The 15,451-nt window shown below is 41.3% G+C and overlaps 1 protein-coding gene across 1 annotated transcript; it reads left to right on the forward strand.

Annotated features, from left to right (window-relative positions):
• The first annotated feature begins 6,215 nt into the window (after window positions 1-6,215).
• CDCA7L (cell division cycle associated 7-like) lies at window positions 6,216-15,097 on the forward strand. Its single transcript, XM_010007588.1, has 8 exons — window positions 6,216-6,350; window positions 6,799-7,155; window positions 8,359-8,433; window positions 10,900-11,085; window positions 12,540-12,671; window positions 13,531-13,680; window positions 14,218-14,354; window positions 14,698-15,097. The coding sequence occupies exons 1-8, from the start codon at window positions 6,282-6,284 to the stop codon at window positions 14,726-14,728; spliced, it is 1,137 nt and encodes a 378-aa protein (XP_010005890.1). The 5' UTR covers window positions 6,216-6,281; the 3' UTR covers window positions 14,729-15,097.
• Window positions 15,098-15,451: the final 354 nt, after the last annotated feature.

A 15,451-nucleotide genomic window follows, 5' to 3' on the forward strand; every position in this document is an offset into this window, starting at 1 on the left:
CTACAAGCCAAATCCAGTGTGTGTAACCCTTGGGTGGTGTGCCTCGGGTGTGCCTGTGTACTGAGCCCTTGACAAGCCAAGACGTTTTCCGACTTGTGTTGTAGGTGTGACTTTGCACAAGTTTGGTTTGTATGAGTACATGTTTGAGATGAAACTGGGATAATTTCAGTTTATGAATAAGCATAAATGAAATGAATAAGCAGCAAGTTTGAATGTTAACAAAAATAATCTGTCCTCTGCTTCAAATAGGAATGTATGTACATTGTGCAAACTTGAATGAGGGGTTGACAACCCAACTGATATTTTTTTAATGAAAAAAAGAAAGAATGACATCTAGACTGGCTTTCTCACACAGTATGTTCTGTTACATCATTGTCAGAGAAGAACACACTGGTGTGGCTGTTGGCAATGAAAGTGATTTGTACAAATACTTCTTGATAAAAAATAAATATGGTTGACAGTGATGTAGAAATAACTCTGATGCTTCCCTCTGAAGCTGCGGGTTTCTCCTCACAGCTTCCCAGAGTGGTGCCTTTCTGAAGGGCAAGTTGCATCTGTTTTGGCTTTGGTATCAGGAAAGCTGTTTATTCACTTGAGACACAAGAATTCTTCCTGTTGATGTGAAAAGTAAAACATCTCACCTGAGGCTTTCCTTTTTCTTCTTGCCTAACATGGCAGGTGGAGTTTGTGGAGATGACACTCAGAAATATCGTGGTTTGACTAGTGGGGTCCTCAGGTGCCTTTACTTTTCCTGTCTCACTGTCACCGAAACAGGTCTGACATCCCTTCCAGCCTTATTTTCTGTCTCTGTCACACTCAGCCCCTGGTGATGGGTTTGTCAGCCCTGAGGCCACACATGAGCTGCCTGTACCTGGTTCTGCAGGAACAGTAATTCTCCTCCACACAGCTTGACAAGATGAGGGTGCTCCTGGGTGTACTGGTGGTATTTTGTCAAATTTAAAGAAGTGGGAACAGAGATGGGGATGCCTTGAGCTTTGATCTTCTGTTGAGAAAGCATAGTTAGGGCTGACTGTTTTGAAAATTGTTGGGCTGTTTGTATGGGGAAATGCCAGCAACATTATTTTTGGAGAATGAGCCTCCTTTGGGCCATTCATTTTGGCACAATTTTTTTTTTTTTAAAAGGTAAAATAATACTAAAAAATAATCGGTATATGGGGTCCTGTATGAGCAGCCCTGGTTGTCTCTGGGAGCAGCTTGTTTTCAACTATGGAGTTCATTTTGGGGATATTCTCTTAAATGTACAGGACTGGAGACCTCTCCCTTTGGATGAGGAACTGGCTTCCTCACCAGGGAGTTGTCTGAAGACTTCCTCACTGGCCTGTAACATGGAGAGGCTTACCTGAAGTGCTTGGTAAAGTATCTTGCCAGGGGGAAGGTTGGATGTGGTGATATGAGTCTCCTGTTCTGGGACTGGACAACTGGAACTCTGAAGTTGTGACCTTGGTCACCTCAGAAAGTGTCTGTCCTTGGCAGTGCTTCCTCCTGGTGTGCTGCATTGTGGGATTCTAGCAAATGGGAAATGTTCTTGGCTAAAATAGGCTTTCACTTTCTTACCAAGTGTTGCAGGAAAAGCTTTGTAGGAGTGCTCGCAGAAGAGAATGAGTTGTATTTGTTTTATTTTTGGAGTTGGTTAAGTGTCTGATAAATTATGTTACTGTACTGTCATTGGATCTGTTGGTAAGGTTTCTTTGTGCTTTTTCAGCATTGCATTATGTTTGAAGGTGTGTTCCTCACCCATAAGTCAAGAGTTCCTCTGTGAGAGGAGGAGCAGTGGTGGCTTTCATGGCAGATAAAGGGTTCTCTGAGCATGTGCTCCTGAGGCACACACATACTTTAATGTTTTGAGAAGTAGTGATATTTGGACTTAAACACCCTGCATATTACATCCCTTCCCTAGCCCCAAATCTAGAATCTGTATTTAGAGGTTAAAACTGCCTGTACAGAATTTTCTAGAGTTTAGCTAAATGAGGTACAGTTTTGCTATGCATGGTGTATTTTGTGATGCAAATTTGTACTTGCACTGGAGTATAAAAATAAATTGTTCCATTGAGAATACGAGTTTTCCTGTTAAGTTGGTGTTTCTGACTTTTTCTGTCTCATTTTGAATCAGAAACAGATTTCCAAGGAAGTGGCTGACATTTTTAATGCCCCTAGTGACAATGAAGATTTTCTGGGGTTCCAGGATGATGCATCCAGGAAGAGGTTGTTATCAGAGGACAGCTATGCTGGTTTTGATTCCTCGGAGTCAGGAAAAAAGGTAGGAATGGATTGCTGTGGACCCGTGTGCTCTTTTGGTGCAGTAGTACTTTGAGCTTGTGTCGAGGCTCAGATTTGAGCTGTAAGTCATAGCAAAAGCTATAACCTGCAGTTCCCATATAAAAAGTAAATGTAAATAAACTTGCTGTCCTTTTTAGGTTCTGATGATTGCTTTTAAAAATTCTTTCATAATATAAGGAAAATCGATTTCATTAGAAGATGAGTTTAGTGAAGTAAGTAAGTGAAGCCAACAGGAGAGAGAGAATTATCATCCTGGGCTGGTGCGTTCTGGGTAGGTAAGATAGTGGAAATGCATGGTAATACATGGGTTTTATGCAGGCTTAAAGGTATTTATTTCAAAAATTTATATCCATGCTGTTTCTGCACTGATTTATCTTGGTGCTTTTTTTGCACTAAAATTGCTGTTTTATTGGTGGTGACCTGCAGAAACCGTTAGATCCTGCTTTGATTCTGAGATGTGCGGGTTCTCTGTTCTCTTAATGGTGAAGTAGCTTGGATCAGCAAAATGTGATTATGTTTTTTCATTCTCTGACTGGGTAGCTGGAGGTACCAGGTGAATTCACAAGAAAGGAAGAGAATCAATATGTTGTCTTAGCTGCCAGAAAAGTTAGTTTTTAGACTTTTAGAAGCTTGTAATTATATACTTGCTAGATATGGGCCAATGTGCTAAAAGATACCTTTGTCAGCTGTGCTTTCAAAAGGGTCCCTCCATTCCATTAATTAAAAAAATTGAAAAGGTCTTTTTTCTCTGATTTTTCTCCTTCCCGCCTTTTCTCCTTCCCGCTCTTTCTCCCGCTTTTTTTCCTCTTTGCTCTTTTTTTCCACTTTTTTGGTAGTCTTCCCCCCCCTTTTCCATCGGTACCTGGTTAAGAGTTGCTGAAGACAAGGAGAGTGACTAGTTTTAGCAAAGGGAACAGACAGCATGAAGTTTATACCAGTATGTGCTGTTCCTGAGCCTTCATACACAAATGGCCTCAGAGAAGCTTGTACGAAGTACAGGAGCTGTTTGGGAGTAGAGCCTCAAGTCTGTACCATGGAGAAGGACAGCAGCTTAAATGTAATGATATATACTTGGCTCTAAATTGCTTTGTAATTGTTTTGCTACACAGTGATACTGGTCACTTCAGAAAATGAAGGTGGTAGCTTACTCTTGTATCTGTGGCTTTGTGTGGGGCATGAAGAAGCATCAATGAGGTGGTGGAGCAGAGGGAGCCTTGTGTGGGAGCCTGGGCTTCTGCTTCTGCTGCCTGCTTCGGGACTATGGGCACCTTACTTTACTTGTCTCTGCCTTGGTTTCCCAACTTGTGAGATGGGTGTTATGTTAATTATATTTGCTGCAGAGCATTTTAAAATCCTCTGATGAAAAATGCTGTGGAAGAGCTAGGTGCTGCTAATATAACATGCGTTGCTGGGAATCTCACTGACAATTGTTCCAAATTGTCCTGGTTGGAGCCAGGATGAAGCCAATTTTTCTTTTTACTAATTTTTTTTCCTTCAGTAAGCTTTCTTGTAACTAGCAACAGTGTGTTCTGCTAGGCTGATAAGACAGCGGAATGTTTTTCTAACTACTGAGCCTTCAAGGTCACACCTTCACTCTGCTGGCTCAGACACTATGGGGAGATCTGTGACCCCCCCGTAGGAGGCTGAGTTAGATGGACAGCAAAATTGGCCAAAGATATTCCATTCCATATATCTACGTAAGCTCAAAGGAAGGTCAGAGATCACAGAAGACAACTTCCTTCCTTCTTCTTCTCCCCTTCTCTTCTGTCCATGGCCGGCGTCCAGGGAGGACTCTGTTCATCCAGCACCATCGACCCTTAGGCTCGAGATCTCCTGACCCCCATAACTCTCTGCTCTTTCTCCAGCAGCAGCTCTGGGATTCCTCGGGACTCTTCCCAGTTCAGGGAAGTGCTGTGGGAGTTGCTGGAGTGGGGGGAGGCGAGAGGCTTTTGCCCATACCTGAATATATCTGTATATAATTGTATATATTTTCTTGTATCATTCATTAGTGTTTAATTAAAGCTGTGTAGTTGAGTTTTCAATCCAGTCAAGTCTCTCTCTTTTTCTCTCTCTCCTTCCCTACCTGGGTGGGGGGGGGAAGGGGATCGAGAGCATTGTTGTCGGACCTGAGTCAAACTGTGACAACAATTGTAGAGCTTTTCTGCAGCCTTCTTCACCATTCCTTTGTTTCCCTTGGGTTGAGAATTAATATAAATCTCCATCACTGTGGAACTTAACTCCTTTACCACTAAGTGGTACATTAAAACCACATTTTTTTTATCTTGAGTTCAACCCATTTATGATGCTAAACACCACTGTTGCTGAGAAAGACTGTAGGTTGTTGTGCAGGAACCTAAAAGGTTTTGATGTCAAGAGCAAATTGATGGGAAGTTCAGAAAAACATTGCAGTTGTTGGGAGAGGAGGCAAGGCAGCCGCCCTACTGGAATGGTGAATGGGATGTTCCCATCAGATATTCCCTTGGATGCTGATGTGCAAATTCACTAACATGTTCTTTTCGCTAACAGACAGCTTATTTCCCAACCCCCAACCTTCACTGTGGAATTTAATGACAACACAAAATGCATAAAAACTTCAGTTTTCCTCCAAGAAATGCAATTTAACTTAAAGTAACTTCCCTATTGTGTTTGTTCCTTTTTCAAGCAGCTGCACTACAGCTATCAACAAAAGAATAAAGTAATTTTGCTTAGAGAAAACTCATTCCAATTACCCGTAATAATTTGTAGGAGATGTTTAAGTGTAAAGAAATAGCTTATGAAGTAGCTCCCCCCTCCTATTCCTCTAAGTTTTTTCTCTCATCTATTATATGTTTTTCAGCAGATATTATCTTAACATAAATAAGTATGTAATTAAAGTCAGGGAAGGGAGGGAATTGAAAAGAAGAATAAAGTTATTTAGCAAGTGCATTGTATAGAAGGTCATTTTTGCATCTTGTGTGGGAGGAAGAAATAGCAGACAAAAACTGGGGAAACAACCTTGAGTGTTGCTGACTTTCAAGAGGCAGCTGTGGTGTGAACATGGGTTTTGTTCCCACTGTGTATGAGTCTTCAGGAGAGTAACAGGGACACATTGACAGATGGTCTTGTACTAATTCTGATTAGAAGTATGGAAATATATTTCTGATTTAGTAAATGCATTGGTATGGTTTAATTGGCATGTAATATGCATATTGTGGAGTGCTTTGATGTGATCTTAGTTTGTTTTTCATGGGCTGACTTTATACTTCCTAGTCTGTAGGCAGAAATGTGGGATCTGTCTACCCTAGTTTGAATGATAAACCACACCATTAAAGCAGAGAGTTGAGCAGCTGGAAGGGGGAGAGATGTTAGTCAGGCTGTTCAAAGCTTGTGGTTTTGTGTTGGTAGCTGTCACTTCAGTGACAGCGTAACAGCTTGAGGAGGAGCAGACTCCATCTCCAGGGGCCTCAAGCACTGCTCCAGCAAGCCCAGAGGAGAGAGTTGTTTCTACTGCTAAGGGAATAAAAGGTGGGCTCTATCTTACTGTGGTTGTGGTTTGTATGTTCTTCCATTCAAGGCCTGTTTTTTTACTTCCAAAAGGAAATACACAAAACAACATGGTAAGTTACATCTAAGAAAGCCAATAGTTTATTTTTATTGGGTGGTAGTGAAGAAGAGGAGGAAGAGGGCAAGAAGGAGCTCAGTTAAAGCTCTGTGCTCAAAATGAGGAAAAAACCTCTTAAGTTCAAATAACTCAATGCTGAATCTCTGAATGTCTCATGCTTATTTCTATTTTTACACTTTGCCTGCAAAGTGCTTTCAAAGTATCTGCCATACAGTTGGTACCTGCTTGAACCTCAGCATCTGTTTGTTGTGGCTCTGCAACTACTCTGTGTCTGTCTGTCTCTCACCGCTACTGGCTGGTGTTTTTACAGGGGGTTCTATTTCAGCCTAGGTACCTCACTGTAGAACTGCAGAGGATTTTCACTGAAGACACTGACTCTGAAATGGAAACGTTTGAAGGCTTCGCTTCAAGTGAGGTGGATGTGAACAAGAAAGGAGTTCAGGTAAAGGCAGTCACCTGTGTGTGGATATGTATGTTGACTTATTTTTTAATGTGTCTTCTGTGTAAACCTCATGTTCTAGCAGGAGTGTTTCTGGTACACTATGATCTTTCTTCACCCTGAAGAGAAATGTTTTATCTTAAAAGAGAAAAAGAGCTTTATTTAATGAAACATCGCATACTAGAAATGAGAACTTCCCTTGCTTGTAAACTGACTGTGCTGGGCATGATTGCTCCTCTGAAGACAGCCACCTTTGTATTACAGACAGTACTAATGTGTAGATTTTGTGTTGGTCTCTGGGAGAAGTTGTGTGCTGTGAACTTTAAAAAATGGGTTGATGTACATGAATTTATGACCGTGCCTTTGGGTGGTGAGACTTCAGCCTAGAATCAGTTATTGAAAAAATCACCTTTCTCATGTCACAGCCAATGATGTAACATGGAATTCTTCCTTCCTCTAGGCATTAAAGTCGAACTTGGTTGATGAAGAACACGATAACTTACCTGGTAGTGAGGAACAAGAGGAGGAAGAGGTGAAGAAGAAAGTTTCACCCAAGAGAAGCTTTGGCCTTCGTGTTGCCTTGCAGTTTCCCACCAGAAAGTCGTCTGAGAAAAAAGTGCCTGAACAGGCTTTTTCTGACTTACCTCTAAAGGACAGTGAATCCCTCACACATCTTTCAAAAGAAATAAGCTGCAAGGGGTGGGACAAACAAGAGGGATCTGCTTCAGAGTCTGAAGAAGACATTAAAGAATCACAGGAGGAAAGCTCCAGTGCTCTTCTTAAGAGAGCCATGAACATTAAAGAAAATAAAGCCATGGTAAGACTTCGGTGCAGTGGTTTGTTGTGTGACGTTTACATCTCAGTACTTAGCTTTAGCACACTTGAATTTTGGGGTCCCTGCTGGTGCTGTGCTGGAGCTTTGGGAGAATCTCATGGCGGTTTGTGTTTGAATTTTTCTACCTGGGAAAACCCAAAGGACCTTTAGCACTCAGACATTTAGCCCTAAAATAGCCTCAAGTGTTACTTGTCTGCTCAAGTTTGGAACTAGATTTGAACCAGGCATTTTATATGTGGATGTGAACAAAGTTACAGATGCCCAAATTGCAGTCTCATGTTCAGGACATGTCAGAAAAGCATCTTTTCCCTTCAGGTTGTTCATGGTATCATTTGCACAATAGAGTTTCTGCTTTCCATTTGTGTCTGACAGGTCTGCTGTAGTTCCTGGTTGGAAAGCCAGCTAAAAGCTGATAAGAGTGATAAATGAAGATTTTTAGTTGTGTGGGATGTGATGTTTACGGTTATGTTTTGCTATATAACTGAAAGTGTGTGTATGTGTGTGTGTAGGTGTGGAAAAGAGAGACACTCATTGTTCCCTAGTGCTTTGTCCTCTACTGTGCAAAATGCCACCAGCATCTTTAGTTGTCATGCTGCCATGCAAATCCAAATTGGTGTTGGGTCCCCAGCAGCTCCTTCAGTTTCAGTGTATTCCAGGAAAAGTTGCAGCTTCCAAGCAGTTTTGGGGCTTAAACACACCTCTTGGGAGTGTGGGCCTGCAGGTCCCATGTAAAAACTTGCTTTAGTTCTCTGCCTGTGTTTCTAATCTGTCCTGTGTTCTCACTGCTGTTCTGCTGGTCTTGCTGCTCTGCCACCGTTCTCACCTTCCACTCTTCCTTCTAGTTCAACCATTGCCTCATTATCAGTCAAAGATATTCTCACCATGTTGAAATGTGCTCCTTCAGTGCTGTTTCGATGAGATGGGATGTAACAAGCTAATTTTAATTCCCAGTAAGAATTAATGGGAGCTGTGAAGTTAGTACTACCTGCAGAGTTCTGCTCATTCAGGGATAAATGAACCTCTTTCCTGAGCCCCACTTTAAATAAAGTAGCTCCAGAAAGGTTTCATGCACCGAAACTTCGTATGCTTAGATATAATTTGGAGTGCCTGTGAAGACTGGATGATAGGTATTGCTTACTTGCAAGTTTGCAGTGAGTTTTCAATATGTATCCTTGTTGATTGCAGCTTGCCCAGTTGCTGGCAGAACTGAATTCCATACCTGACCTGTTCCCAGTGAAAACACCCACTTCCACTCCTTCGGCAAGTACCTCCTCCAGTATTGGCTAGAGGTGACAGTAATTTTTGCTAGTCTTAGGATTGATGTGTTTCCTGATGAAATGTTTTGACCAAGTTTGTTCTGGTTTTTATTTTGGTTTTGCTTATTTATTTGTATAGATTTGTATCTGCTCAGTATTTAAGTACTAGAGGTTGGTTATGTGAGGAAATGGATGTTTGTAACATAATTTATGAAGAATTATGGAGACCAAGGTGAAATGCTTCTTTATAATTTTTTTCCCCAGAAATACTGTTGAGATGCCTGTTTATGTGGGAATAAGGAAGAGTAGTTGTTTTCCCTTGGGTTTAGATCCTGTTCATCCACTTTAACATGAACCTGCAGTGAAGTTGTTATTTCAACTGACTTGGCTAGAAGCAGAGAACTTTCCTCTAGGTTCTTTAGAGAGTCATATTTTTCCATATATATTATGAACTGAGTAGATTTGAGGAAAAATTGAGGGGCTGTCTCTTTGGGAAGCCCAAGTAGAAATGCCAGTGTGGTGGCTGTCAGGTGAAAAGGAGAAGCCAAAATTATACAGTCTTTGTAAGGCTGGAAACTTGCTAGCTCTAGTTAAATGCTATACAACCCTAAACAGCCTTTGAATACATACATAAGTCTGCTACTTTTATATACTATCTTCATTTGAGGAGGGGGAAGACATAAGGAGTTTTCTAGTTATCTCTTCTGTGTTTTTTGACTTCCAGCCTGTCTCCTTGTGATGTGCCTTTTACTTCTTTTGACAGAAATAACTAAAGAGTACAGTAGCATGTAGACTTGCTTCCTACATCTTGTCAGATTTACTAGATACCTTTATGGTATGTGTCTGTGCAGGACTTCTGTTGCATGAATTTAATCACACAGTAGTTGGCAGGTATAACAATATGAAAAGGGTATCTTGTACCTCCTAGTAATATCCAGATCTAGGAATCTGGAAGTAGAAGAAACTTGCTAACGTCCTTTCAATTTAAAAAATATAAAAGAAAATAGAATTCAGATTATTCCTTGAAGATATATTCACTTTATAGGAAAATCACAGAATCATAGAATGCCAGGTTGGAAGGGACCTCGAGGATCATCTGGTCCAAACATTTTAGGTAATACTTATATGAGATGGCTCACCACCCTCTCAGGCTGAGGCATAAAACTGTCCAAAGTGGGGTAATCCACCACTTCCCTTGGGAGACCATTCCAATGTTTGAATGCCCTCACAGTGAAAAACCTACCTCTTGTGTCCAATCCGAATTTCCCCAGAAGCAACTTGTGCCCATTACTCCTTGTCTTTTCCATGTGACTTCTTGTAAATAGGGAGTCTCCATCTTCTTGGTAGCCACCCTGTAAGTACTGTTTTCCCCTAAGACTTCTTTTCTCAAGACTGAACAACCCATTTTTTCAGCCGCTCCTCATATGGCAGGTTCTCCAGGCCTCTGATCATCCTTGCGGCCCTTCTCTGGACCCTCTTCAACCTGACCACATAATTTTTGTAGAGTAGGAACCAAAACTGAACACAAAACTCCAGGTGTGGTCTGACAAGTGCTGAGTAGAATAGGATGAGAACTTCTCTATCTCTGCTGGTGATGCCCTTGTTGATGCAGCCCAGCATCCTGTCAGCTTTCTTTGCTGCTGCAGCACACTGTTCACTCATGTTGAGCTTGTTCTCCACCAAGACTCCCAGGTCTCTTTCCACAGGGCTGTTCTCCAGCCAGGTGGATCCCAGTCTGGACTGCATTCCTGGGTTATGTGTTCCCAGGTGCAAGACCTTACATTTCTCAACATTGAACATCGTACGGTTCCTGCTAACTCACTCCTCCAGCCTGTCTAGGTCATCCTGGAGGGCGGACCTCTCTCCTGGACTGTCAGCCTCTCCACTCATCTTGGTGTCATCAGCAAACTTCATCAGGGTGCTCTTCATCCCAACATCCAGGTCACTTATGAAGATGTTAAACAGCATTGGGCCCGATATCGATCCCTGGGGGACTCCACTTGTGACCAGTTACCAGTTTGAGGAGGAACTATTTACCATGACCTTCTGGGTATGGTCTGTCAGCCAGTTCCCCACCCACTGCGCAGACCACTTGTCAGGGTTCTAACGAGTCAGTTTCTCCAGGAGGAGGCTGTGGGTGGCCATATAAAAATCTGAACATTAACTGTTTAAGAACAGTTGGAACTAGCTTCTACCTTAATATGCCATATAATTTTTTTTTATAGTTCTGAGATGCTAATTGAAATAGAATTTCAGTTCTGTGGTGTTTAAAAAAGATAAAAGGGCAGAGTATGTAGAGAGAACATTTAAGTATGCTAGAAATTGGTGAGGTTTGGCATAACAAATAAGGAACGCGAGAACAGATTAATTTGTGATAGTACAAGCGCGGTACAGGCATTTTGAGATAATGTCTCATGTTTAACACTACAAACGTAAAAGAACAGTTAATTGAATTGTCTTCTCTTTCCAGAAACAGAGGAAAATCCCCAGGAGGACATTTTCTGAAGGCCAGATAACACGTCGCATGAACCCAACCAGAAATGCTCGTCCGCCAGAAAATTTTGCTGTGGAAAAATTTACTATGTCAGCTGTTAAATTTGCAGAACAATTCCGTAGCTATAGACAGCAAAACCTCCTGACGAAGAGACTCAGTGTGGTATTTGCCAGACTTTGATATCTTCAGTGTCAGGGATTAGGAAACATTCATTTATATTGTTGGCCAACACTTAGAACAGACATCACATCCTATGGAAAGTCAGTGAGAACCTTTGGTTTGGGATTAGCTACAGAAGAAGTTATCTTCAAGCCTTTCTGCCTCATCTTTCACCCATTAACTGGGCTCTATTTGTGATATGTGTTGTCCAAAACATAACAAGTTTACCTAAGATCTATTATTTATTCATTATCTGAAAATTATTAGAGCCCGCAGTGTAGAAGGCCTTTGAGTGACAAGGTGGTGGGTCTGATGGAGGTGATCTCTCTCTTCAGGCTCAGGAAAAGTTAGCAAAAACCCCTCTGGAAATAGCAGAGGGAAGAGAGAGAGGAGATACACAGTGGAACAGAGAATGAATAAAGGGAATCTGCACCAACAAATTGCTGATGTACTGGATAGCCATTAAAAAGTTGCAGAATTTTTTCTTTCCCATCTTCTTAAAATCTGGTTTTCCTTCCCTTATGGTGGTAATTTTTCTTTAGTTCTTTACTGTATAGTCTTTGTAAGGAGCACTCTTACATTTGTATCTGCACATGGCATAGGCTGTATCTCAGTTCTGCTTATAGGAGTGAGTACTGGACATACTTGAAGCATTACAGAGGGAACTTGTCTTATTAAACAAGGTGGAGTAGCACTGAGCAAGAACTGGGGCTGCCAAATGACTACTTTGGTGAGAACAAAGCTGATCTAGGGTGAAGGACAAATTAGGTGTTTAAGAGTGAGGTAGGCAGAAGGATAAGGATCAGTTGAGACTTGTAGGTGAAATTTGAAATCTCCTGAGGGGCCTAATGACAACCATGGATTGGAGTCAAAGAGACTGATATTTGGAAGGAAAAAAAGAACACTAAATAGTGAGTAGAGAATGCTTCCAAGTAACAAGCAGTGTAATAACAGAGGGCTGTGTATGGCAGGACTAACTTAAAACTTCAGTAAAGATTTTTTTGCAGGGCATTAGAGATTGTAATTAGAGAAAGCAATTAAGACAGCATGTGAGGAGATTGAAAGAGCAAAGCATGGGAAGGCAGATGGTAATAGTTCCTTATTTTGAGGAGGAAGAAATGGAGTATGAAGAGGTACAGTGAAAGTGTGCAGGGAATGCAAAGAAAATGAGGTAACAGAAAAACACATTAGAGATTTGTGGAAATAAAAGTAGCAACGATAGAAAGGAAGGTCATATAAACAGAATCAATAATAAATAGAGTACAGAAAAGATTAGGGAGGAGAGGAAGAGGTGATGATTTGGATATGCTGTTCCCTGCTCTTTCAGTGGTTCACAAGCCTGTAGTCTGCTCCTCTAGATCACATGCACATTATAAATTACAGAATCTGTCACCAAGTGTGGTGACAGAGTCTTTGTGACACCAGGCAAAAGGTGTTGAGATGAGTTTGTTTAGCAGGGGAATTGTGGAGTGCACAGAAGGAGGAGATCATCAAGGTATTCATCTCACCGTCCGGTAGAAGATATTACCGAGGAGGAATTGGACAACATTGCAATCACTGTTAAAGACAAAATCTATGACAAAGTTCTGGTAAGTGACTACTGTTCTCTTTAGTGTGTCTATTTGCTTGAAACTGAAAGTCTTAACAGTTAATGTGGTGCTTGCTAAAAGGTGTGCTTTCCTGAGGCTCTGGAGAGTGCAGCTTTGCATTATTACATTACACAAGAACAACTGGGAAGCTTTGCCAGGCTTCCATGGGCTTGCCCATGCAGGTTGATATGCCCTACCAAGCTTTTGCTTCTGCAAAGAAGTGCTTTCTTGCCAGAGAGCTGTTACATGGAATTTGCTATAACTGCGAGTTACCACCGATAAGACTTGACATCCTTTTCATCTCTGATTCTCACTTAATGTAAATTGTTGTGGTGGTGGTCGTTCCATTAAATAATAACAATCCCTGCTGCTTCTTGTAGCCCCAGGAAATGACATTTCTGTATGGGTTGGGTTGTTTCAAGAGTTCTTGATGGAACTCTTCCTCCTTTCCTTCACCAGATTTGGCTGTTATTAATTGCCGTAAAGATCTAGATGATCAGCTTACTATATATTTCATGCTTTATTGTATTTGCAGAAATAACTCAGAAAGTAATTTTCTGAATAGTTTTAGCTTTATCCTACATAAAAGAAAGGGATCGGAACTGTGACATGAGGTTCATGTAGTTTGAGACTTCCAATGCAACCGAGGCTGGGCACTGTCTGTAAAATTCCTAGGATCTCTCTAGCTAACTATGATTTATCACAATAACAGAATTTATGCTTCTTACTAAGATTTTCACTGCTGAATTTGACTTTGGGTTGAAGTTTCTGCTTTGCTATCAGGAGATATATTAGGAAAGTTCAGCAACAAGCATGTAAGATATCCTTCATAAGTATTTCTCCTCCTTTCCAACTTCAGGGTAGTACTTGCCACCAGTGTAGACAAAAGACAATTGATACAAAGACAGTCTGTCGCAGCGAGGGCTGTGGAGGAGTAAGGGGGCAGTTTTGTGGACCGTGTCTTCGAAATCGGTATGGGGAAGATGTGAAATCAGCATTGCTTGATCCAGTAAGTATAATTTCTTGAGCTTGGAAAGAAAGTGTAATGAATATGGTTTTGTTAGTAAGCTGTAATGAGTACATACCCATGATAACTGCACCTCTGTGTTCAGTGGCTGAGCACCTAGGGGGTGCCCTGTTTCATCTCCACACTGGGTAATTCAGTCTCAGGAATAGTGCCGGCAGGAAACTTGTCACAGTGGCTACCCATCTTCTAGGGAGTTCACTGTGGCCAGCCTAACATAGGGTGAGTCACCATTAGGCATTACAGATGCCTTTAGTCTACTTTAAATTCATACTGAACAAATCAGAGAGGCTGTGTCTTCAGAGTAAGAAGTATTCAAGCAGAGTAGGACTTACTAATTTCTTTAATCCTGCAGAATTTGGGAATTGTTAACAGGTTGGTTGGCTGATTCTGGCTCCTAAAGCCTTGCCCTGAACAATCAAGCAGTAAGGAAGCCATACTCTGGTCTGTCTGAGCAACGGGAAGGCAAATATAGCCTTACAGCTTGCCTTTAACTTCTCTCCCACATTCATACCCTTGCAGGCCTGGATCTGTCCTCCTTGTCGCGGGGTGTGCAACTGCAGCTACTGCCGCCGGCGGGACGGGCGCTGTGCCACTGGCATGCTCATCCACTTGGCCAAGTTCTACGGCTACAACAACGTCAGGGAGTACCTGGAAAGGTGAGGGCCATGCCCTGCATTCATTCCTTTTCAAACTTGTAGGCCTTCAAGTAATACCTGGCTACTGTGGCCTGGGGCAAGTTCTGGATCTATGCAAAAGAAGTCTCTTGGACTTCAGATTTCTCCTAGGCTGAAATGAGCTTCACTGAAGTGAGTCATATTGTCTGTATAAACAACTTAGTTGCTTAAGAAATTGAAATGCTTTTCCCTATTTTGAAATCAGTATTGATAGCTTCAAGCATGTCAAAGGGCTGTATTAGAAGTTGTCATATTCAGCAATGGAAATTGTCTTTATCTGAATTTCCTAAAATGCACTAACAGCGTTTCCTCACATGTCTTCTAGTTTACAGAAACAACTAGCGGATGACAATTAAGAACACTGAACTCAAGCTGTGCCTGCAACTAGTTCTTACGTTGACAAATTTTTACTTCAAAAGGTTATTGCTATGTTTTATATAAGATAGAACTGTAGAGTATAGTATACGCATTTCTGTGTTGGGAACTTTTTTATTGATGTGGTCTTATGCAAAGATCTCTCAGGAAAATGTTTTGGTAGAGAAATCTACATGCACAGACCTATATGTTAAGTGAAATGGCACTCTTGTATCTTGAGTGGTTAATTTTTAATAGAGCTACACAACCACATGATAGAGAAGCTGGTCAATTGTAGCAATATTTTATTTATATAATTGTGCAAGTTTGCAGAAAGGGTGTTTAACAACTACCTGTAAAGCACACCCTGTATTTACGGGAATGAAAACCCCCTGTGTTCCAGTTTGACCAGAAAGATTCAGGTTTATAACCCTTGCTTTCTGAACCTATTCCTCCAACTGTAGTTTATGGAACTTGTCCCTCCAAAGAAGTGAAGGGTACTTTCACTTGAATGGTATTATATTCCAGCCAAAGCTGATGCAACCTAATATTGGGAGGATGGTTATTTTTTTTTTAATTCCAAAGTGCAATTAATAACTAAAACATGAAAATTTTAGGCATCATCCCAGTAATGATTGCTTACTAACAGTTTCTGTGTGATGCACCATGATGCACCAGCTGCCTGAACCACCTACCTTACAGCAATCATAACTAGTTTAAATCAC

The sequence above is a fragment of the Chaetura pelagica genome, unplaced genomic scaffold (genome assembly GCF_000747805.2).
Source record: "Chaetura pelagica isolate M959 unplaced genomic scaffold, ChaPel_1.0 scaffold10, whole genome shotgun sequence".
NCBI classification, from domain to species: Eukaryota; Metazoa; Chordata; class Aves; order Apodiformes; family Apodidae; genus Chaetura; species Chaetura pelagica.

Excerpts from the sequence above, each read along its gene's own strand:
- CDCA7L (XM_010007588.1), top strand. The coding sequence starts at position 6,282 with ATGGAAACGTTTGAAGGCTTCGCTTCAAGTGAGGTGGATGTGAACAAG. Across the intron at positions 6,351-6,798 it reads AAGGAGTTCAGGTAAAGGCA|GCATTAAAGTCGAACTTGGT; the intron begins GTCACCTGTGTG and ends TCCTTCCTCTAG. Across the intron at positions 11,086-12,539 it reads TGACGAAGAGACTCAGTGTG|GGGAATTGTGGAGTGCACAG; the intron begins GTATTTGCCAGA and ends TTTGTTTAGCAG.